The sequence below is a fragment of the Cnephaeus nilssonii genome, assembly GCF_951640355.1.
Source record: "Cnephaeus nilssonii genome assembly, chromosome: 2".
Taxonomy (NCBI): Eukaryota; Metazoa; Chordata; class Mammalia; order Chiroptera; family Vespertilionidae; genus Cnephaeus; species Cnephaeus nilssonii.
Genome location: NC_137073.1, coordinates 14,397,053 through 14,422,391, shown reverse-complemented (window position 1 = coordinate 14,422,391; position 25,339 = coordinate 14,397,053). Strand labels below are relative to the sequence as shown.

Below are 25,339 nucleotides of genomic sequence, written 5' to 3'. Positions count from 1 at the left end.
CTGATCTGATCTGATAAAAGAGACAGCCACTAAGTGACTAATTGGTAGGGAGCGTCTGCAGCCTGGATACGAAGGGAACATTCACATCTCAGGGGGGATGAAGTGGGATGGCTGACCTCTAGTGGCTCGAGATTTCGTCATGCTATGCAGAACCACACACATTTTAAAGCTTATGAATTGTTTATTTCTGGAAATTTTCATTTAATATTTTCAGATTGCAGTTGACTGTAGGTAACTGAAACAGTGGAAAGTGAAACCATGAATAAGGGAGGACTATTGTAAGACAATTCATAATTCTCAAGAACCTTATCAGACAAAAAGTCAAGATTGAAGAACATAATACAAGGCATTCAGCATTATTACTTGAAACATACAAACGTAATAGTCACATATTTTACTAGGTAGCTTTATATCTGGTTTATTTCATATTTCAGTTTACATCAATCCCTATTGTTGCTAAAATAATTTAACATAATAGGGCTGCTAAATAGATTTTGATAAAAGATGATATTTTAATTTTTAATGGATTTTTGTTGTTGTTAATCCTCATCCAAGGATATTTTTTCCATTGATTTTTAGAGAGAGTGGAAGGGAGGGAGTGAGGGGGAGAGAGAGATCAATTGGTTGCCTCCCACATGTGCCCTATGGATGGGGGGCATGATGGTGGGATTGAACCTGCAACCCAGGTACCTGATCTTGACCTGGAATTTAACCTTCAACCCTTTGGTGTGAGGGCTGACACTCTAACCACTAGCCACACTAGCCAGGGCAAATGTTTAATGGGTTTTAAGAAACTTTACTTTTAGTCTAAAATACCAAATCTTTTATATTCTCTCCCCACCCCAATATCCCTCTGGCAGTACAGGGTAGTATAACAAAAAGAACAAGGACTTTGAAAGCACATAGATCCTAGTTCCAACCTTTTATGATTATATTATATGTTGATGGTGGTTGTGAGGTTGAATGAGATAAGGGATTTTAAAAGTATAAAGTCAATAATGATTATAAATTTAAATAAGATTTTAGTGTGGTAGAGTGCAAAGATTACAGATTTTTTAATCAGAACAATTCTAATTCTAGCTCTACTACTTTCTAAATATAAAATCTCAAGAAAGTTATTTAACCTTTGTGAGCTTCAATTTTTTCATTTGTGAAAAGGAATGATTGTGTTAGTAATTAGCAAAATAGAACACAAAAAGGTCTAATATAGACCATGAGGAAATGGAAACCCTAAAATGTTAGCTCATATGCTTATTAAGTTGTTTAACTCAAATCAGATTTTGCATTGCTCTTTCTGCCCTACTATTATTTTCCAAGAGCAACTGTGCATTGGATGAAGATCAATTAAGTGTTTATAGAAGAGCATGCTGTAATCAAATCAAATATAGAAGGGCATCTTGTAATAGAATGCTCAGTGTAATTAATCGATAAAGTAATGTTAATGTGGGTCATATGTTGGGATTTAAACACAAAGCATAAGAAATATCATCTGGGGTCAGTTGATGGTCATACTCCAGGATTCTGTTTCTCCCAGTGACACAAGAAAATGATTGGGAAGGATATTTAACACTAATTCAATAATTAGAAATAACATTATAATATCTATTATGTACACTTGTTTTTTATTTAGCCTGTTACTTTTTTATAATAGCATCATACTTTTTTTCCCTCTGTTTTAGTGATAATTGAAAATCCCTTGATCCAAAGAAAGGATTTAGAAAGAGAAGAAAAATTCAGCCCTGAAACTCCTAGGTAAGTATTTAGCACAGATATCAATAAGCTTTGTGCTAGAATGATTATTATTAATGAGTTTTTGTGTGTCAAATGAGCAACTTACTAAAGGTAAGCTCAATTTGAAAATTAGGACTTTAATTCTCCCTCACAATGTTTATTTTATTATTCTTATTTTTAATCCTCACCTGAGGATATATTTTTTATATTGATTTTAGAGAGCGAGGGAGAGAGAGAGAGAGATTGACGTGAGAGAGAAACATCAATCAGTTGCCTTTGTACTTGCCCCAATAGGGGTAGGGGGAGGGGGTTGGATCAAACCCGAAACCTGGGCATGTGCTCTGACCAGGAATGAAACCTGTGACTTGGTGGTGCACGGGGATAACGCTTCAACCAACTGAGCCACACTGGTCAGGACACATAATGTTTATTATTATTATTATTATTATTATTATTATTATTAATCCTCACCCAAGAATATATTTTTCATTGATTTTCTTTAGAGAGAGTAGAAGGGAAGGAGTGGGGAGAGAGAGAGAGGAAGAGGCAGACAGAAAGAAACATCGACATGAGAGAGACACAGGGCCAGGGGTCCAACCTGCAACTGAGGTGTGTTGACCAACCAATAATTGAACCCAAGACCCTTCGGTCCGAGGTCAGATGCTCCAACCACAGAGCCAAACTGGCCAGGGCCACAATGTTTATTTTTTATTATGAAATAATTTACTTTGATATAGGGTCACATGAAAAAAATGACTTTGTTTTTAATACTTTGATTCTCATTCTTAGATTTAAAAAATTTTGACTCTAGTCACATTAAAGCTAACAATGAGAAGATAAATCTTGAAAGTCACATATGTATATTTTCATATCAAAGTATAACTCTACTCATATGCCTTAATATCTTAGTTCAAGTTCTCTTGAAGCAGAGCCTAGAGGAGGATTTTTGTGCAAATGATTTATTGAAGGTGAGCTCTCAGGAGCAGCCTTGTAAGGAAAGGGGGGTTGGGGCTGGTGTGGAAAGCTGAGCAAAGAGGCAGGTTCAGGTGAAGCCCAGTCTCAGCCTGACTCATTTGCTCCTTCTCCTCTTTGAAGTGTCTGCTTGAATGTCACCTCCTTAGACCTTTTTCCATCTACTCTGTAGTAGCCCTTCCAGTACATTACTAGGACTTCTCCCTTTACTTTTTGTTATCATCAAAACCCCAATCACTATCTGAGATTATTTGATTAATTGCCATGTCTCCTCACACATGTGAACTCCATGAGATCAAAGCTCTTATCTATCTTCTTTTTTTAAAAAAATATATTTTATTGATTTTTCACAGAGAGGAAGAGAGAGGGACAGAGAGTCAGAAACATCAATGAAAGAGAAACATCAATCAGCTGCCTCCTGCACACCTCCCACTGGGGATGTGCCCGCAACCAAGGCACATGCCCTTGACCGGAATCGAACCTGGGACCCTTCAGTCCCCAGGCCGATGCTCTAGCCACTGAGCCAAACCGGCCAGGGCCTTATCTATCTTCTTCACCCTCATGCCTAGACTATGGTCTGGCACAGAATAAGCTCATAGTAAATATTTATGGAATGAATGAATGAATGGAGGGAAGAGCATTCTTGGAAGAGGGAACAAACATGAAACCTCCTGATATTTACCAGAACAGTAATAGTAGGTTGAATCATATGAAAATGGTAATGTTTGACTATTTTTTGTCTAAAAATGTCAGTTTCATAGCTAATAGTCTGATATGGCTGTTATAGGGCAAGGGCAGGAGAGAGGCAGGAGGAAAAGCTTGATAGAGAAGCAGAAACATTTCACAGACAGCTTTGCCCATTGTAACAACTTTATTCTTTGATGATGGCTACCCAAAAGGTCTTTGAGATGGGAAATAATACACTGATATTTGTGGGTTAGGAAGATTACTTTGGTTACCTTAGGAGAATACTGTAGGGGGAGACAGGGCCAAAGTTTGAGTGAGAAGTAATGAGGTAAATACCTAAAGCATTAGTGGGGGAAGGGGACTTAGGAGTTGATTGGCTGGAAGGGGAGTGCCTCAATTCAAGTTCAGTTGTTAATATTGTGCATCTACTTGATACAGAGAACCACAGGAGTAAGTGAAGCACAGTCTTTGATTTAAAGTCTGTAGGCAGGGTGGTCAGTGTTATAGAGATACAGATAACAAACATGGTATAGAGTGCTTTTATACCTTTGTTTCACAGAGAAGGAAACTGAAGCTAGAGTTTTGGGTAAGGTCAGACAACTGGTACGCTTAGCACTCAGGCACAAATTGGTCCTCAAAACATTTTCTTAATGAAAATATATTTCAGACAAAAATATTTTACTACATTTTTAATGTTTCTTATGAGTAAAATGTATAAATTTTCTTAATCTAGTCTAAATTACAATAAAAAAATAATTTAACTGTGAACCTGGAAGGATTTTTCTATTTAAAAAAATCATTTAATAGTAACTTTTTGTGTGTGTTTACAATTTAGTGACTGTAAACTATTGCTCAGTGAAGATCACTCAACAGTGAAAGTTTGTTCCAGTTATGAAGTGGACACCAAGTTACTTTCTTTGATACACTTACCTGTTAAAGAATCTCGGGATTATTATTCATTGGGTGATATTGTTGCAAATGGACACAGTCTTGATGGGAGAATTATTAATGTGCTTGCAGCTGTGAAGTCGGTAAGTTTAAATCTCAACAAAGTTCAATTTGGCAGGGAAGTTCTATCACTTAATTTGTGTTTGGAAAGTAGTAACCAGCTGGAGTAAATATTCCTCTGTATCTTGATCCGAATTCAGTTGAATTAAGAAAATGATATCACTTCTCAGTAAAAGTTAAGTAGCATTTTATATGTGAATGAATAGCAACATAAAATCGTATTTGAATGTTAAATGCAGCACACACTCATAAATGACCCACTAACTATATGAGAGCCTTTTATACTTTGGTTAAAGATGCAAATGGAAAGGGTAAATTCATTGACTTGAAGATTTTAATGAAGTTAGTTAAAGGGGTATAAGTTGTATAAATCAAGGAATCAATTCTGGGCCTGTTTTCAGAGCTGTCCTGAGATGGGAGAGGGAGTGAGAATAGCCAACTGAACTGTAGTTGGGGCCTGGTGACCTACTGCACAGCATCATGTTGTGAAAAGCAGGGAAAGACAACACTCCATGGGGTTGTAGGAGTGTTTCACCATTTGTTACATCAGAATCTCCCTCTTAATTATTGCCCAAGTTTTGAACTCTGTTGGACAGACTAGAGTCACTTGGCAGGGACTAAGAGGTGGACCTTAAAATTAAAGTTTCACAATGCCCTAGCCAGTTTGGCTCAGTGGATAGAGTGTTGGCTTGCGAACTGAAAGGTCCCAGGTTCAATTCCGGTCAAGGGCACATACCCAGGTTGTGGGCTCAATCCCCAGTTGGGGGCTTGCAGGAGGCAGCTGATCAATGATTCTCCTCATCATTGATGTTTCTATCTCTCTCTCCCTCTTCCTTCCTCTCTGAAATCAATAAAGATATATTTAAAAAAATAAAGTACACAAAGAAAATTAAAGGGGCAAGATCAGTTTATCTCAATGGAATGATGGTAGTCAAAAGACAAAAAGGAAATGGATTTAGGTACTTGTAGTTAATGTTGTTAGTAATTGCTAATTGCTTTTCCATATTAAATGACTAACCAATATGAGTGTCAACTATACCTGATGACAGGCCCTTGATGGCAGAGGCATATGTTTTTGTTCATCACTGTAGTTCCAGCCTAGCACAGTGCCAGCCACACAGTGAGCACTCAATATAATCCAGGATGGAGGAATAAACACCTTACATGACAATGGTGAAAAGTAGGAGAAATCACTTTCTTTGCAATTTAGATCCAATCTTACTTAAAAGCAGGATATGATCTCTCAGTTTCCCTACAACCCTATATAATGTCATTATATTACAACTTAGTAAGAATTTTCTAACATTCAGTATAAACATAAGCCAAAACCTACAACAGCTTTTTCCATGTATCTTCACCTACCTCCACCCTATGAGTCTGGTACCTTCTTCTATAGAATTACATTATTTCTTTTTTTCACTGCCTTACTTCTCTCATTTTGCTTCCATCCCTCCTACATTTATTTTCTTCACATTTTAATTAACCCATTCTCTCTTCCTTCTTACCTCTGCTTAGGTCTCTTTACTTTAAAACTCTTTTTTTTGTACAAGAGGCCTGTTGTGATATGGCAGGCCTCTTTCATACTCTGGCTGTCCTTTCCTCCAACTTTCTTTCTGGATACTGCTCTTCTGCTGGTAGCTGTGGGTCTTTCTTCAGCTCCTTCCTGTGGAGCTCAGCCCTGCTAATAGATGAAGTGGTGACAGTGGCATAGGGTGCAGCCAGTTGTTAGTCTGTTCTTGGAACATTGCTATGTGACTGTCAGAGGTGTCTGCTGTTCCATGTGAGAATCCCTGGGCCTCTGACAGAAGGGTCCCTGAGTTCACCTTCATTTTCAAGATGGAAATGAGGAATGTATGAGAAAGTGCTTTGACATAGTGTTTTGAATCAGACTGTGTCAAAGCACTTTCCCATATATCCCTCATTTGGTCCTCACCACGTTGTCCTTATAAAGGCACAAAGGAAGTATTGATATTCACACCTGCACTAGAAAGATGAGGACACTGAGACTCAGAGAGACTGAGTTCATTTAGTCACATGAATTCTGTGCCAGGCCCTGTACTAAGCCAGGGGGATACACAGATGTTGAAAATATACTTTCTATCCTCAATGAGCCTACATAGATGCCACCCATGGGCTTGTCATGGAACATTTGTTCTGTTATGTTGAAAAGACCCCAAAATCTTAACTTAAAATACATATATTTGAACTTCTCTTCAAACTGTGCAACAACATCAGTTAAATACACCTAGCTTAGAGATAGATGCTATTTAAAAAATATATATATTTTATTGATTTTTTACAGAGAGGAAGGGAGAGGGATAGAGAGTTAGAAACATCAATGAGAGAGAGACATTGACCAGCTGCCTCCTGCACACCCCCTCTGGGGATGTGCCCACAACTAAGGTACATGCCCTTGACCGGAATCAAACCTGGGACCCTTCAGTCCACAAGCCGAGTTTCTATCCACTGAGCCAAACCAGTCAGGGCGAGAGATAGATGCTTTTAAATCATCTATATAATTCTATCTATGCTAATAAAAGAGAAACATGCAAATTGACCATCACTCCGCTATGCCCACCAGAGTGATTATGCAAATTAACCCAACAAAGATGGTGGTTAATTTGCATACACAGATACAGAGTGAAGACTCAAGACTGAAGAGTGAAGCATAGAAGGAAGAAGGAGGGAAAGCAGAAAGCGGGGCAATGGTGACAGCGGGAGGGAAAGCACGGGGCAGCAGCAGTGGTGGGAGGGAAAGCACGGGGCGGTGGTGGGAGGAAAAGTGCTGGGCGGCGGTGGCGGGAGGGAAAGCGTGGATTGGGGGGCAGCAGCGGCAGAAGGGAAGGGAAAGCACAGGGCAGCGGTGGTGGGAGGGAAGCCTGCAGGAAGCCCTGTTCTTGCAGGAATCTTCCTGCAACGGGCCTCTAGTATATAATAAAAGCCTAAGCGATCATTATGGCGGAACGACCAGAATGACTGGTTGCTATGATGTGCACGGACCACCAGGGGGCAGACGCTCAATGCAGGAGCTGCCCCCTGGTGGTCAGCGTGCTCCCACAGGGGGAGTGCTGCTCAGCCAGAAGCCAGGTTCACAGCTGGCAAGCGCAGTGGCGGTGGTAGGAGCCACTCCCGCCTCCATGGCAGCGCTAAGGAGCAGTGAACTGAGCTGTAAGGAACAGCGAGCAGGTAGGTGGAAGGAGCAATGGATCCCGGACTGCGAGAGGAATGTCAGCCGAGGGGTCCTAGCCTGCGAGAGGGCGCAGGCTGGGCTGAGGGACACCCCTCCTCCAGTGCACAAATTTCATGCACTAGGCCTCTATTTAAATATATATCAGTGGTTCTTGTATTTTGATGTTTCTTACTTGCTGTTTAAAGGGTAAACATCTGAGTATTTCCATCAACAAATATTTAGGTACCTGTACTATTATAGATGAAGAATAATTATTTCCTTCAATTTCTAAGGTTGGAGAGCCAAAATACTTTACAACTTCAGACCGAAGAAAAGGCCAGAGGTGTGAAGTTAAACTCTATGATGAGATGGAGTCTTCTTTTGCAATGATATGGTAATCTCCCATATCTGTTCCAAAACGTGAAATCCCTAGTATTATCAAGACAGAACATTTTTATTTTATCAAAAATATGATGGATTTAATATCAGGAGAGGAATAATGATAGGAGAGAAATGATATTTTAAAAATAAACCTCACTCTTGTATTTTGACTTATTACAGTTCTGTGCTATAAGATTTACCTTAAAATGAGATCTTTAGATGACATGGGATTATTTAGATGGACTCACTGTGACTAGTGTATTATTGCACTGTCTTTTATTAAAAATGATGATTTATTAGGACCCATTGATAATTAACATGCCAGATTTTTCATAATTCCTTGGGTAGTACCCTGGAGCCAGACCATGGAAAGATGATAGAAAAACAAGTGTTGTCATAGGCTTGTTTCTGTGGGGTGCCTGGTGTGGGCACATGGGCAGGACTACATTTTGAAGTACTGTAGGGTATTACATGACATTGTTTAGACTCCAGATGCCTGGGTACCAAAAGGCGCTGAATTTGAAATGAGCCTTCAATCCATCAAGTGCCCTGAGCAGATTATCTACTGGGGCCCTCGCTTAATAGTCTGAAAGAGTGTCTTTAAAGTCTTTAGACTTGTAGTCACTCCATTCCAAGTAGCCAGGAGTGACCTGAGTGATGGGAAAAGAAAGAATTGATGGAGCAGAAGTTGTTAAAGATTAATGGCATTGGTGGGATGATTGATCATGTAGATGTTAAATGCTCTGTGAAATAGACAGTATAGCTGCAAAATACAGGAGAAACCAAAATCTTTAACCCCATGGGGAATGGGTCACCCCAGCCCTAAGATATTTTTTTGGTAAATAATGTTTACTGCCAGTTTTTTTCTAATGTAGTCAATTTTCATCACTTCTTCTTTTTTTTAATGTGCAGTTGGGATAATGAATCCATTCTACTTGCACAGAGCTGGGTTCCACGAGAAACAGGTATCATACTGCAATGATTGTATTCAATATTTGTCATTTTTTATTCCCCCATGTAATAATTTAAAAATGGCTTTTTCCCCAAACAGTAATATTTGCCTCAGATGTAAGAATAAATTTTGACAAATTTCGAAACTGCATGACAGCAACTGTAATCTCAAAAACCATTATTACAACTAATCCAGGTAAAAAGTTATCTGAAATTTTTTATCCCTTTGGAAATGACTGTATCACATAGTCCAATATTTGTGTATTTAAGAATGAAAACAAAGCTTAGATTTCATTTGAATTAAAAATGAAATATTGTTTTATATGACTTTAAAAAATTATCTTTCCCTCCATGACCCCCTCTACAACTTGCCCCTGCTCCTGCCTTTATATGACTTTTTGTTGTTGTTGTTCATCCTCACCTAAGGATATTTTTCCATTGATTTTTAGAGAGAGTAGAAGGGAGGGGGAGAGACAGAGAAAGAGAAACATTGATTGGTTGCCTCCCACACACTTCCAGAATGGGATTGTTTTAACAAAGGTATGTTTGTATATTTCCCTTAATTATGTACTCCCCTTTACATTTTTAAATTTTATTCCCTTTTGTTATTAAAATGGGCAAAAGTTAAAAATAATTTTGGATCATTCACAATTATTTAAAAGTAATCAGTTTGATTTTTAAATTATTATGCATTTTCAATTTAAGAGACACCAGAAGCTAACATCTTATTGAATTTTATAAGAGGAAATAAAGAAACAAATCCTCAGGATGATGCAATTGACAGTTATTTGGAAGAATCCATAAATTGTAAGTGACCTTTAAATATTATTTGAATTTTTAAAGTGCCAAAATTGGGGCCTATAAAGTTTTGTTTTACATAGTGAAAGATCCTATATTCTGATTCTGTAACTGCTATATTTCCACTTTTTAAAGTAGTTTTAAACTCTTGGAGCTTTCTATAATCTTTTGCCAATCTGATGAAAGCTAAAAAAATGAGTTGACTATGGGTGTGTTTTTTTGTCATTGATTTTTAAGAATTCTTTAGATATTCTTTTGTCTTTTGCTAGCATCTCCCACTGTGTAGCTTGCCTTTTCACTCTTCTAATGGCATCCTCTGATAATCATAAATTCTTTATTTTAATGAGCATTAATTTCTCATTCTTTCCCATTTTTATTGTTTTTTTTGCTTCCCCCCCATTTATATTAATAAGTTTTAATATAGCAAGTGTAATAATTGTTTTATTACTTAACTAAAGCTTCTACATGTTCTCATTCGAACTTTGTAGCTTTTCTATTTGGATATAATTCTTAGAATATGTATAGAGAGAACTATAATAACTTCTTTTTATTTTTAGTAAATACAATAGTTGATGTCTATACAGTTAAACAATTAAAGGTAAAAGCTTTGAAGAATGAAGGAAAACATGATCCTTTTTATGGCATTCTTTATGCTTACATTTCTACACTGAACATTGATGGTGAAACTACAAAAGTAGTTCGAAATAGATGGTAAGCAGCCAAATTATTTTTAGCAAATTCATTCTTGTAAGAAATAAAAAACAATTATTGTAAATAAACTTTTAAGATCTATAAAAGTTTAAGCTATACTTGGGCATCACCGTGGTTATACACTTGAGGGAAATGTATAAGTAAGTAAACTATACTGAAATTTCCATGGCAAATTATTTAGATTTAAAGATTTTAATTGTCTTTTAAAGAAAATTTTAAATTAAAAGGCAATTATATCTGTAGTCCTAAACTATAATGATATGATACTGCCAGAAACTTTTAACTAGAATGACAAATTGTTGTTTTATAATGTATTAGAAAATTATTTTGGTTGCCACATTTTATAGCAAGTGACAGCATTTAAACAAATAGATTTTTATTGATTTCAGAGAGGAAGGGAAAGAGAGATAGAAACGTCAATGATGAGAGAGAAGCATTGATTGGTTGCCTCCTGCACACCCCACACTGGGGATTGAGCCCCATCCTGGACATATGTCCTGACTGGGAATTGAACAATGACCTTCTGGTTCATAGGTTGATGCTCAAATCACTGAGCCACACTGGCTGGGCAAGTGACCGCATTTTAAAAAAATTATTTTCAACTGCATGATGAATGATTTCTAACCACTCATAGGTCAAAATATCTATTGCATAGAAAAGTAAACCCCAGAAGTATTAATAATCTTATCCAAAAGATAGTTGGCAAGAAATGTCTAAAATGTTATTGTGAAAATCTCCCTATGGGCTTTTGTAATAGAAATTTTTATGGAGATAGTTCCAGGTTAACATGGAGTTTTAAGAAATAATATGGAAAGAGTCCATGTGCACTTTGACCAATTTTCCCCAATGTATCACATCATAGCCAGGATATTTATATTAATTCTATCCACTCATTTTAAATACGTTTTTATTGACGTCAGAGAGGAAGTGGGGAGGGAGAGAGAGATAGAAACATCAGTGATGAGAAAGAATCATCAATTGGGTACCTCCTGCATGCCCCCACTGGGTATCCAGCCTAAACCCGGGTATGTACTGTTGTATCATAAATCAGCGAGTGAGATACAAGAAGCCTTAATGAGCCAATTAATTAGGAGTCATTTATTGCGCACTGCCCAGAGGAAGGTGTTTCTTCCAAATCTCTGAGCAAAGTCACACAGGAAGTTTTTCATATTTATACCTTTTGAGCTTCTTTGTCTGCTGATTTTACAAAGGGCTCTGTGTGAGTTATTGTTACAGACAGTTGTAACCTTGAATACATATTGAGTTAGTGCTTGGCATAAGAATATGGGAATTATTATCAGTATTAGTTTATATTAGTCTATTACATTGGATGGCTAGCTTGCAAGGTCAGACAGTTAAGTTTATCTTTTTCTATTATTCAAACTAAAAACAAAGTCATTTTATAGAATAAGAGACTGTCTTAAAGTGACAGAGTTTACAATGACAGAGTTTACAAGACAAGGGACTATCTAACAATAGCAGAGAATTTCAAATAGCAGTTTTTATACAAGATGGAGGTAACTATGCTTCAGTACCCTGACTGGGAATCAAATCATGACCTCCTGGTTCATAGGTTGATGTTCAACCACAGAGCCACACTGACTGGGCTCAATCCAGTTATTTATTCAAATTTCCCCAGATTGACATGCAGTCATTTGTGTGCACATGTGTATATTAAGTTCTATATGGTTTTATCACATGTATAGGTTTGTTTGCCTGTGACCACAGTCAAGATATTGACCTATGGATTTTTTTTAATCCTCACCCAAGGGTATGTTTTTATGGATTTTTAGAAAGAGAGGAAGGGAGAGAGAGAGAGAGAGAAACATCTATGTAGGAGAGAAACCGTGATCGGTTGCCTCCCATACATGACCTGACATAGGATCAAACCAACAACCTTGGTGTATGGGGAGGATGCTCTAACCAACTGAGCTACCTGGCCAGGGCAGTTGACCTATGGGTTTTTAAAACACTTTATGATTTAGTATTAAAGTTGAAAAATAAATAATGTAGAGGCTATTGTGTAAGGCAGTTATTTTTTGAAAAATATTTTTCACAAATTTTAAATAATTTTTGTCTCATTTTTCCTACAGCTTTAGTATTAATATGTGAAGAAAAGCATCTAACATTTACTTTAAATGTGATCTGTGGCTAGATAAGAAACCACTATCTTCAGATCACTCTTTTCTTGAGAAATTTTAATTAGTCCTTTCCAAATTGGCTGAAGTAAGACATGCTTCAAAAATATGAAATAGCATGTAATTGCCACTTAAAGAGAGGTGAATGTGTCACTAGTGGTACTAATAGCATTTAGGGTGTGAACTTGCCCAACCCTCTGGTTTTTCTGTAGGTGTACAGACGACCTGGTAAGTACCATCAAGTGAGCATTTGTGGAACCTAGGCTTTCTAGTCACAAGACACTATTCCTGCCCTTAGCACACAGCCCCAGGGAGATAAGATGGACATGCCTGCAATAACAAGGAATAGGATGTGACAGAATTTAGTCAGTGCTGAAGTATAAATTCTGCAGCTTTTCAGAGAAGGGAAGGAGTGAAGGTTGTGTGTGTATGTGAGGGGGTCAAGGGGGAGGGCAAGAAAGGAAGGCCCTAGTAGGGAAATGAGCCTGGGCAGGACCCAGCATGGGGGAAGGTAGGAAGCAGGACAATGAGCTTATCCCAGTTTCAGATGAATCAAAAATACTAAGAAAGACTGAGAACACATGTGGAATTATTCCTTGTGATTTTATATGTTTGTCTTGTATCCTGTGCAGTGCTGAGCACTCTGAAATTACTTACTCTGATTTAGACTTTTAAGCGATAATTCTGCTGGAAAGCAGATTTGTCACTTAGGCCCTTCACATTTTATCATTGTCCTCCCTTTCTTTTCAGTTCAAGCTGTGGTTACATTGTAAATGAAGCATCCAGCATTTGTACAACTTGCAACAAAGATTCTTCGAAGTTTAAATCCGTTTTTCTCAGCTTTGATATGCTAATTGATCTTACTGATCACACAGGTACCCTCCATTCCTGTAGTCTCACAGGAAATGTTGCTGAGGAGACTTTGGGCTGCACGGTAAATAGCAAAAAAGAAACCATGTTTGGAAATATGTCCAAATTGGATTTTCTTCCTCTAAAATATAGGTTATTTGGGTGAACATTTGATAGCAATTAATTTATTAATAAAGAGGTCTGTGAAAAATCAATCTTGATTTAAATATACATTGCTTTCTTTAATGAACAAATAATTGCATATTGTATATTGAAATCATAGCTAATATTATTAGGAATAATGACAGAGGCCCTGGACCATAGTGGAGAATAAACAAGACGTTTTATATAGTCAAATAACAATGGGTAAAACAACACATTGAAGATGTCAATCAGTTATGAGGTAGCTCTTCCAGAAGGAGGGTTTGGCGATATTTCACACACTCAGCTGTAGAAAGTCAGCCACGAATGTTCCCCATCTGCCGCTGTAGGACAGCACCAGCAGATACTTAGAGATTAGATTGTACACTTGATGATAAGCACTTTCTTATTGTTAAAACCAGCTCCTGAAGTTTACCATTAAACCTCAGTTCCAAGTAATTTCCAGTTTGTCAAGGGGAGTTTTCTGTGCTAACCCACCCAATTAGCTTCAGAGATTCAATTTAGAGCAGATATCTGGCCTTATCTCATCCATCAAGAGAATTGAGCTGTAATTACTGTGAATAATATTCCACTTCTAGTGAGAAAATTGATGTTTCTCCTTGTTAAGATGAGTTATCTATATAAACATTGGAAACACTTGTTTGATTTATTTTTTAAATCAGGTAAATGAGTTTCTTGCAATGACGGATGAACAGAGAACAGCATTAAAGTGGCAATTTCTTTTGGAAAGAAGCAAGATTTATTTAAAAGTTAGTATATTTTACAGTACTATGTTATTCTATATATTCAAACAAAAGAAAATCCTAGAGTTTGACCAAATAAATAAGGAAATTTTTTATTTTAATGATGCCCAGTTCCCAGATGTGCAGAAGGATTTGGCTACTGTAGAAACAACGGAAGTAATCAGGTTTTTTCATATAGCATAAAGTAGTTACAAATGACACCAAATAAATAGGTCAACAAAGAAAATACCCAGTAATGTTAACTCCAAGACTAGGCACCTGGCTTTAGCCCTTTGCACTCGCTTGCTTTTTTCTCAATTCCTTTATTCTACTCGGGATTTAATTTTTTAAATACCCCAGATTTTACAAAGCGCGGCAGTAGAATAAAAAACTGAAGTTTCTTTTCATACAAACTTATTTATTTGGATTTTTTTATATTTCAAATTATTGATACATTCAATACAATTCGACATACGAGCTGCTACCGATGCTAACCGTGTCGAGTCACACTCGACATCCGAGTGCAAAAGGTTAGAGTCAAGATGAGTCTGCCCTACCCACAAAACCCATATGGCAATCTCCTCACTTCAGTGAGTGGGATATAATAGCATATGGTTAAATGCTTAGATGCTGGGATGAGACAGACTCAAGTAAGAATTCCAATTCCACTATTCCTCAGCCTGTGTGACCCTGGGAGGTTAATTAAATTCTCTAAGCCTCTAAAATTCTGTAATCCTAAAACTCAGATCAGACTCCTGCAGCACCAATAACACTACAGTGTTGGAGGTTCATAGAACCTTTGTGTTCAAGATGTAAAGGGAAGTGAGCCAAATTCCCCTTGTTTTGCAAATGAGGAAAATGGGACCAAGAAATGTTGCCACTAGCCCCAAGTCACAGGAGAGCTAGGGCTACTGCCTACATTATTACTCTCCTCCCATCATTCGCAAATGTTTTCTCCTTTACACTCTTAACAGTTTTGAAGCTCTTGTTTGAGTTAAATCTGTTTGTGTTTACTGTACTAGAACTTAACATTAAGAAAAATGTAAAACATATTCATGAGCATGCATTTCATTAGCTGTAGTGATATCATCGCATGTCATGTAGCCTCAAGAAAACTACAGAGCATTCTGATGAAAGAATGAGAATAAAAAAGGAAAATAGCATCTTAGTATTATTTAGAAAAATAGTTGTGATCTCATGGATACCCCGAAAGAGTCTTTGAGAATACTGCATCACTCCATCTCAGGTTTTTACATGTTCTAGTGTTTTTTTCCCTTGTGGCCTCAACTCTATCTGAATTAGGTTTCAGACATGGAGTCACCAACATCTCACCAATATGTCTAGGACCTTGGCTCAAGGATTCTTCTTTACTAGGCTGAAGGGGGGAAATTACAGTAATATACTGTATCTCTTCCACTCTTTGATATAAATACTGACTATTAATAGATATAACTACTGCCTATTCCCAAATCAGAATATACTCAGATCCTTGACCAACTTTATTTTTCCTCCAAATAGGAGGTTATCACTTGCTAATGAGTTTGATAAATTTAAATACATGGCAACTTATTTATAATTTTCCACACTTGATTCAAATATAACAACAAATTGCTCTCAAGCAAAGGGAGACGCTATACCTTTCCAAAGACTATGTTAAAAAGTTGTTTAAGTCAGATTTAACAAAAAATTTAAGCAGATAGAATGACTATATCACAAAATGTAGTAAAGATTATGAGAATCAAATAAAATTTCATTTGTTATAAGTTAAAATAGAACATTTAATTTTAAAAATAAGAACTTATATTGCTCTGCTACCCTATCTAATAAAAGAGTAATATGCAAATTGACCATCACTCCAACACACAAGATGGCTGCACCCATGTGATCAAAGATGGCTGCTCCCATGTGGACACAAGATGGCCAGCAGGGGAGGGCAGTTGTGAGGGATCAGGCCAGCAGGGGAGGGCAGTTGTGAGTGATCGGGCCAGCAGGGGAAGGCAGTTGGGAGGGACCAGGCCGGCAAGGGAGGGCAGTTGGGAGGGACCAGGCCTGCCAGGGAGGGCAGTTGGGGGCGATCAAGCCTGCAGGAGAGGGCAGTTAGTGGTGACCAGGCCAGCAGAGGAGGGAAGTTGGGGGCGACCGGGTCTGCAGGGAAGGGCAGTTGGGGGGGACCCAGACCTACAGGGGAGAGCAGTTGTGGGCGGGGGGGGGGGGGGGGACCAAGCCTGCAGAGGATGGCAGTTAAGGGTGACCAGGCCTGCAGGGGAGGGCAGTTAGGGGCAATCAGGCTGGCAGGGGAGCAGGTAGGCATCAATCTGGCTGGCAGGAGAGTGGTTAGGGGTGATCAGGCTGGCAGGCAGAAGCGGTTAGGGGCAATCAGGAAGGCAGGCAGGTGAGCAGTTGGGAGCCAGCAGTCCTGGATTGTGAGAGGATGTCTGACTTCCCAGGCAGTCAGACATCCCTCGAGGGGTCCCAGATTGGAGAGGGTGCAGGCTGGGCTGAGGGACACATACCCCCGTGCACGAATTTCGTGCACCAGGCCTCTAGTATATGATAAAAACATATTCTATATATGTTGAACACTATATATTTATCATATTTCAATTAAAAAACAATGATTGGAGGGATTTTAAAGTGAGGTATTTATTTTATTTTTTAAAATTAAATCTTTATTGTTGAAAGTATTACTTATGTCCCCTTTTCCCCCCCATTGAATCCTTCTAGCCTGCCCCACCCCCACCCCTGGCCTTCACCACCCTACTGTCTGTGTCCTTGGGTTATGCATATATGCATACAAGTTCTTTGGTTGATCTCTTCCCATCCACCCACTGCCTTCCCTCTGAGATCCTACAGTCTGTTCTCTGACTAGCTTATTTTGCTTAGCATAATACTCTCCAGGTCCCCACATACTGTCTCAAAGGGTAAGAGACCCTTCTTTTTTACTGCTGCATAGTATTCCATGGTGTAAATGTACCACAGCTTTTTTATCTACTCATCTACTGATGGGCACTTGGGCTAATTCCAGATCTTAGCCATTTTAAATTGTGCTGCTATGAACATTGGGGTGCATACATTCTTTCTGATTGGTGTTTCTGATTTCTTAGGATATACTGGTATTCCTAGAAGTGGGATCACTGGGTCAAATGGCAGTTCCATATTTAATTTTTTAAGGAAACTCCATAATGTTTTCCATAATGGCTGTACTAGTCTGCATTCTTACTAGCAGTGTACTAGGGTTCCCTTTTCTCCACAACCTTGTCAGCACTTGTCATTTGTTGATTTGTTGATGGTAGCCATTCTGACAGGTGTGAGGTGATACCTCATTGTCATTTTAATTTGCATCTCTCTGATCTCTGATGATTAGTGACTCTGAGCATTTTTTCATATGTCTCTTGGCCATCTGTATGTCCGCTTTAGAGAAGTCTCTATTTAGGTCCTTTACCCATTTTTAAATTGGATTGTTTGTCTTTCTTTTGTTAAGTTGTATGAGTTCCTTATATATTTTAGATATTAACCCTTTATCAGATGTATCATTGCCAAATATATATGCAGTGGACTCCCTTTTCATTTTGTTGATGGTTTCTTTTGCTATACAGAAGCTTTTTATTTTGATGTAGTCCCATTTGTTTATTTTCTCCATAGTTTCCTCTGCCCTAGAAGATATATCCACAAACATATTATCTGATATTTTGCTGCCTATTGTTTCTTCTAGGATTTTTATAGTTTCATGACTTACATTTAAATCTTTTATCCATTTTTAGTTTATTCTTGTGTATGGTGTAAGTTGGTGGTCTAGTTTCATTTTTTTGCATGTATCTGTCCAATTTTCCCAACACCACTAATTGAAAAGACTGCCTTGACTCCATTGTATGTTCTTGCCTCCTTTGCAAATATTAATTGAGCATAATGGCTTGGGTCAATTTCTGGAGTCTCTGTTTTGTTCCATTGATCTATATGCCTGTTCTTGTGCCAGTACAAGGCTGTTTTGATTATAGTGGCTTTGTAGTATAACTTGATATCTGGTATTGTGATCCCTCCAACTTTGTTCTTCTTTCTCAAGATTGCTGCAGCTATTTGGCAGCTTTTTTGGTTTCGTATAAATTTTTGGAGTATTTGTTCTAGATCTGTGAAATATGCTATTGGTATTTTAATAGGGATTGCATTGAATCTGTTGGGTAGTATGGACATTTTAATGATGTTATTTCTACCAATCCATGAACACTGTATATTCTTCCACCAGTTTATATCTTTCTCTATCTCTTTTTTTCAATGCCCTGTAGTTTTCTGAGTACAAGTCTTTTACCTCCTTGGTTAGTTTATTCCTAAGTATCTAAATTTTTGTTGTTGTTGTTGCAATGGTAAATGCGATTGTTTGTTTAGTTTCTCTTTCTGAGAATTCATTATTGGTGTATAAAAGTGCCATTGATTTTTGGGTGTTGATTTGGTATCCTGCTACATTGCCAAATTCAGTTATTAAATCTAGTAGTTTTTTTTGGTAGAGTCTTTAGGGTTTTCTGTGTACAATATCATGTCATCTGCAAATAATGGAGAATTTTACTTCCTTCTTTTCAATTTGGATGCCTTTTATTTTCTTCTTGTTGTCTGATTGCTGTGGCTAGGACTTCAAGTATTATGTTGACTAAAAGTGGTGAAAGTAGACATCCCTGTCTTGTTCCTGTTCTTAGGGGAAATGGTTTTAGTTTTTGCCCATTGAATATGATGTTTGCTGTAGGTTTGTCATATATGGCCTTTATTATGTTGAGATATGATCCTTCTATTCCCACATTGCTGAGAGTTTTTATTAAAAATGTGTGTTGGGTTCTAACCGGTTTTGTTCAGTGGATAGACCGTTGGGCTGTGGACTGAGGGGTCCCAGGTTCGATTATGGTCAAGGGCATGTACCTTGGTTGTGGGCACATCCCCAGGAGGCAGCTGATCAGTGTTTCTCTCTCATTGATGTTTCTAACTCTCTTTCCCTCTCTGTAAAAAATCAATAAAATATATATATTTTTAAAAATGGGTGCTGGGTCTTGTGAAATGCTTTTTGTGCATCTATTGATATGTTCATGTGTATGATCTTTTAATATATTGCTGGATCCAACTTGCTAATATTTTGTTGAAGATTTAGCATCCCTGATCATTAGGGATATTGGCCTGTAATTCTCTTTCTTTGTAGTGTCTTTATCTGGTTTTGGAATTAGGATAATGCTGGCCTCATAAAAAGAGCCTGGAAGTGTTCCTTCCTCTTGGATTTTTTGGAATAGTTTGAGGAGGATAGGTGTTAGTTCTTCTTTGAAGAACCGGGGCTTTTGTTTCCTGGGAGTTGTTTTTTTTAAAATTTTTATTACTGCTTCTATTTCATCAATTGTTATTGGCCTATTCTGGTTTTCTGATTCTTCCTGATTCAATTTTGGGAGATTGTATTTTTCTAGGAATTTGTCCATTTCATCCTCATTATCCAGCTTGTTGGCATATAGTTGCTCATAGTATTTTCTTACAATCCTTTGTATTTCTGTGGTGTCAGTTGTTACTTCTCTGCTCTTGTCCTGATTTTATTTATTTGGGTCCTCTTTCTTTGTTTTTTGATGAGTCTGGATAACAGTTTATCAATCTTATCTATCTTTTCAAAGAACCAGCTCTTGGTTTATTGATTTTTTTTTATTCTCTGTGTCATTTATTCCTGCTCTAATCTTTATTATTTCCTTCCACTTATTCTGGGCTTTTCTCATTGTTCTTTTTCTAATTCTTTAAGTTAGAGGGTTAAATAATTTATTATTAATTTTCTTGTTTTTTTGAGGTAGACCTGTAGTGCTATGAACTTCCTCTCAGGACTCTTTTTGCTGTGTCCCAGAGATTTGGGGTTGTTGTGTATTCATTTTCATTTCTTTCCAGGGAAGTTTTTTATTTCTTTCTTGATCTGATTGGTAACTCATTCATTGTTTAATAACATGCTATTTAGCCTCTATGTGTTTGAATGTTTTTAGTGGTTTTTTAATTTGTTTGTTTTTTAATCCTTACACAAGGTTATTTTTTTCCATTGATTTTTAGAGAGAGTGGAAGGGAGAGGGAGAGACAGAGAGAAACACCAATGTGAGAGAGACACATCAATTGGTTGTCTCACACATACCTCTGACCAGGGCCGGGAGCCTGTAACTGAGGTATATGCCCTTGACCGGAATCAAACCGGGAACCCTTCAGTCCACAGGCCATCACTCTATCCACTGAGCCAAACTGGCTAGGGCTTGAGTGTTTTTACTGTAGTTGATTTTTTTTCCTTTTCTTTTTCTTTTTTTTCTTTTTTTTTTTTACATATTTTTATTGATTTCGGAGAGGAAAGGAGAGGGAGAGAGAGATAGAAACATTAATGATGAGAGAGAATCATTAACTGGCTGCCTTCTGCACGCCCCACACTGGAGATCGAGCCACAACCCAGGCATGTGCCCTTGACCGGAATCAAACCTGGGACCCTTCAGTGCCCAGGCCAACTCTCCAACCACTGAGTCACACTGGCCAGGGCTGTGCCCACTTATCTTTACTGCCCATATCAAAGTCTTCCACAGTGTTTCCTGACATTATTACATTTTTCCTATTAACCTTTGAAATTAAAATGGGCTAGCTCATGTGTCCTTCCACTCTATATTAAATAAAACGTTGGTGAAAGTGCTTTGTTAATTGTAAAAATTTAGACATCGTTATTAGTAAACTTCATCATCATATTCCTATATTCTAACAGATTATGTTACTACTAGAGGCCCAATGCACAAAATTTGTGCAAGAGGAGGCCTTCCTTCCCCCAGCTGCTGGTACTGGCTTCCCTCTGGCACCTGGGACCCGGGCTTGCTTCCCTCCAGCCACCAGCAGGCACCCTGGACCCAGGCTTGATTCCCTCCAGCCGCCCGCAGGCACCCACAACCCGGGCTTTGCTCCAGCCCCAGCTTCATCCAGAAGGATGTCTGAAAGGATGTCCAGTCTAATTAGCATATTACCCTTTTATTATTATAAATTAGAGGCCCGATGCACAAAATTTGTACAAGGAACTCAGCCCTCGAAGCCCCGGCTGCCTTGTGGCCCCAGCTACCTCACAGCCCCGCCCACTGATCGTTCTGGAAGGTTGTTCTGCCATCTGGTCTAATTAGCATATTAGCTCTTTATTATATAGGATTCCAGGTTAATGTAGATCACAACTGGTAGCTTAAACACATTTTAAGCCCTATTTTTCTGTGTTGGATTTAAAATCCCAACTTTCCTACCAAAGAGAAATATCATGAAAAAAAAATGACATGGATTTTTACAAAAGCCAGATGTGTAATTTCTCTACTGAACTCTACCTGAGACTTGAACTCTTTTGTCTTAGAACTTTAATCGACATGTTAACAGCTGTAAGCAAAACTCATGCGGTTCTCTATTGCATTCTCTTTTGGTAATTGGTTTTCAACTTTATATACACAGTGGTCTTTAAAACTAACTTTCTCTGTTTTCTCCCTACAGGTTTTTTTGTCAAGGGGTAGATTGAGAATTAGTGTGATCTCATGTAAGCTTGCAGATCCTATTGAGGCAAGTAGGAACTTGTCTGGACAAGGAAATATTTAAACCAGGTATCATTATAAACTCTGGAAAAGAATATGAGTTTTAACTCCCTTAATGTGGAAAATGAGTTGAAAATTATGGATAAAATTGTACTTTGTTCAAATGTGATAAAAATGTTTCTATAAATTGTTGTTTCCTCCTGGAGTTGGTTTGGGGGTAAATCTTAAATATCTATCTCACCTGAGCTCAATTCTTAGAAGGCCATCTCTACCAGCTTGGCCTTCTCTCTTCCCAAGTTGGAAAATGTTTCCATGAGTAATAAACAAATTTAATCTTTCCCTCAGATTGATTTCTTTTCTTAAGTCCCTTTCCTCCTTATTTTATTTCCCTGAGAAAGATCAGAACCTCTAAAAACAACTTACCTAGTGTTTGCCAATGGCTCAGTCTGCTTTCCTGGAGCTGCAAGGGCCCAAATGAGGGCCCAGTGGGATCAACAGAAGTCTGTGGGCAATGTTGTGCAACGGCTTGAAACACCATGGAGCTTTGCAAATCCCCTGCCTGCTCTGATGATACATTGGAGCTACCCAATGCTTGTGAAGGCTTGCTGACTAAGGCTTGATATGAGTCTAAATCAACTGTGGGGAGACTAACTTAAAAAGTTATATGAGTGATGCCTTGTCTTAGGAACTTAGAAGGGTGGGAGGCCTGCTTGGATAGAAGGACAACAGCCTCCCTTCTACCTCAGTCATCCTTGTCGGAACCCCAAAGCGCTTTCCTCAGCACCATACTATGCTGAGTTGCTTCAGGGCACAGACCCACCAACATGGTTAGCATTGATCTACAGTCTGGGAGGTCTGGCCAACATTTTTGGGTCTGGCACTTCAGAAGGCTACATTTCACCCACCATAGGAGTGAGAAAAAAAGAAAAGAAAAAGTATATGAAACTCTTTTATAAAGTTGGTGTTGGGAAATAAACTTCCCTTGTCAGTAATGTTTTGTCTGGCTTTTATCATAGGCAGCCATAGAGGAGAGATATGAGTTGACCGCTAGTGTGCCAAATTATGGTAATAAGTAAAGTAATGAAGGATTTGACCTGGTTGTGCAAACAGCAAGTGTGCCCAATGAGAGTTTCCTTTTTTTCTCCCTTGGGTTGTGAAATGGGTGTGTTAAGCAAGGCGAATCAGGAGGGTAGACAGGGAAGGAAAGAGGGAAAGTGGTGGAGGGTCAAGGACAATGCCCTGCCCATGGGTAAGAGGGGGGCAGGGTGTCAGGTTGGGGAGGAGAGAGAAGTGAAGGCATCCACTGGCAGCCACATTCAAATCTTGTGTTAGTTAAGCAAGAGTAGGTGTTCCAGAGCACAGGAGATGAGGAAGGGTGCGTGGCCCAGATGGTGCCAGGAGCTGCTGTGCCAGGCCTCCTGGTGCCCTGACCTCTAGCAGCAGGTCCCAAAGTACCAATGTTTGGTACAAGGGTGCCTCAACCAACTGTCTGGGCTCCTACAGTTCATGGACCTCAGTTGCTCTGGCTCTTTTACTACTTGGCTTTAACTGTTTAATACAGGTGCTTAATGCAGGCATTCTTAATGTAGGTGCATATGCAGCAACCAGTGTTCTGCAACCATAGAGCCCTAGCAGGGTAGCAGAGGGCTCTGACTGACCTCCTCACTGCTACTTTGGTGCCTTCTCAGTGTGACATTTATTTGTATTTATTTTTTTAATCTTTATTGTTCAGATTGTTACAGTTGTTCCTCTTTCCCCCCCCGCCCCATAGCTCCCCTCCACCTGGTTCCCACCCCACCCCACCCCATGCCCTTACCCACCCCCCACATCTGTCCTCATCCATAGGTGTATGATTTTTGTCCAGTCTCTTCCCGCACCCCCACACCCTCTTCCCCCCCGAGAATTGTCAGTCCACTCCCTTTCTATGCCCCTGATTCTATTATATTCACTAGATTATTCTGTTCATCAGATTTTTTATTCACTTGATTTTTTGATTCACTTGTTGATAGATATGTATTATGATTACTTTCTCTTTAAAATAAATGGTTTTAGCATATTTGAATTAATTGTATTAAAAGAAATATAAAACTTACCTGAAACCAAAGATACTACACCAACATTTATACCACAATTGTGCCCAATAGTCTTGTTAAAAAAAAAAAAAAGTGGGCCCAGCTGGCATGGCTCAGTGGTTGAGTATTGACCTAAGCAACAGAAGGTCACAGTTCGATTCCCCGTCAGGGCACATGCCCAGGTTGTGGGCTCGATCCTCCATGTGGGACTTGCAGGAGGCAATCAATCAATGATTCTCTCTCATCATTGATGTTTTCTCTCTCTCTCTCCCTCGCCCTTCCTTGCTGAAATCAATAAAATATATATATATATTTTAGAAGTGGGTACAAACATGAAAAGATGTCAGCTTCACTTTTCGAAAGTGGACATACAGAAGGCCAGGAGACATATGAAAAAATGTTCAAAGTCACTAATCATCTGATGCAAATCAAAATGACAATGAGGTGCCATCTCACACCTGTCAGAATGGCTATCATCAACAAATCAACAAGTGCTGGTGAGGATGTGGAGAAAAAGGAACCCTTGTATGCTGCTGGTGCAGCCACTGTGGAAAACAGTATGGAGTTTCCTCAAAAAGTTAAAAATGAAATTCCCATTTGACCCAGTAATCCCACTTCTAGGAATATATCCCAAGAAATCAGAAACACCAATCAGAAAGAATATATGCACTCCTATGTTCATAGCAGCACAATTTACAATAGCTAAGATTTGGAAACAGCCTAAGTGCCCATCAGCAGATGAGTGGATTAAAAAAACTGTTGTACATCTACACAATAGAATACTATACTGCTGAAAAAAAAGAACTTTTACCATTTACCAAAGTATGGATGGACCTGGAGGGTATTATGCTAAGCGAAATAAGCCAGTTGGAGAAAGATTTAAAAAAAGATTATTGATTTGAGAGAGAGAGATGATTTGTTGTTCCACTCATTATGCATTCATTGGGTGATCTTGTATGTGCCCTGACTGGGGATCAAACCCACAACCTTAGCATATTGGGAGGATGCCCTAACCAACTGAGCTACCTGGCCAGGGCCTAAAAGGTATTTTTTTCTTTTTTTTATCCTCACTTGAGGATATGTTTTTATCAATTTTTCAGAGGGAGGGAGGGAGGAAGGGAGGGAGACAGAGAGAGAGAGAGAGAGAGAGAGAGAGACAGAGAGAGAGAGAGAGAGAGAAGCACCAGGGATTGAACCCACAACCTAGGTATGTGCCCTGAGTGGGAATCAAACCACAACCTTTTGGTTTAATGAGACTATGTTCCAACCAACTGAGCCACCCAGAGCCAGTGACTAAAAGGTATTCTTAAAAACTCTTGTCAAGTACAGATTAGTGCAGTCACACCTCCTTTCTCCAATGCTTCCCAAATGCTTCCCATGGCAAACAAGTCAGTTCTCTAAGCAGTTCACAGAAATACTAGTGGTGTCTCTGTCTAACCAAACTTCCATTCACCTGACAACC

At 38.7% G+C, this 25,339-nt stretch overlaps 1 protein-coding gene across 1 annotated transcript in view; it reads left to right on the top strand.

Moving 5' to 3' along the window:
• MEIOB (meiosis specific with OB-fold) overlaps positions 1-21,869 on the top strand; it is a gene marked incomplete at its 3' end in the record, with an annotated part of 32,332 nt that extends 10,463 nt beyond the window's left edge. The window contains exons 5-14 of the mRNA XM_079797187.1: positions 1,680-1,752; positions 4,226-4,421; positions 7,861-7,961; positions 8,861-8,913; positions 9,000-9,095; positions 9,605-9,706; positions 10,255-10,408; positions 13,297-13,480; positions 14,220-14,306; positions 21,768-21,869. Coding sequence (XP_079653313.1) covers positions 1,680-1,752; positions 4,226-4,421; positions 7,861-7,961; positions 8,861-8,913; positions 9,000-9,095; positions 9,605-9,706; positions 10,255-10,408; positions 13,297-13,480; positions 14,220-14,306; positions 21,768-21,869 — 1,148 coding nt within the window. The remainder of the gene's footprint in view (positions 1-1,679; positions 1,753-4,225; positions 4,422-7,860; positions 7,962-8,860; positions 8,914-8,999; positions 9,096-9,604; positions 9,707-10,254; positions 10,409-13,296; positions 13,481-14,219; positions 14,307-21,767) is intronic.
• Positions 21,870-25,339: the final 3,470 nt, after the last annotated feature.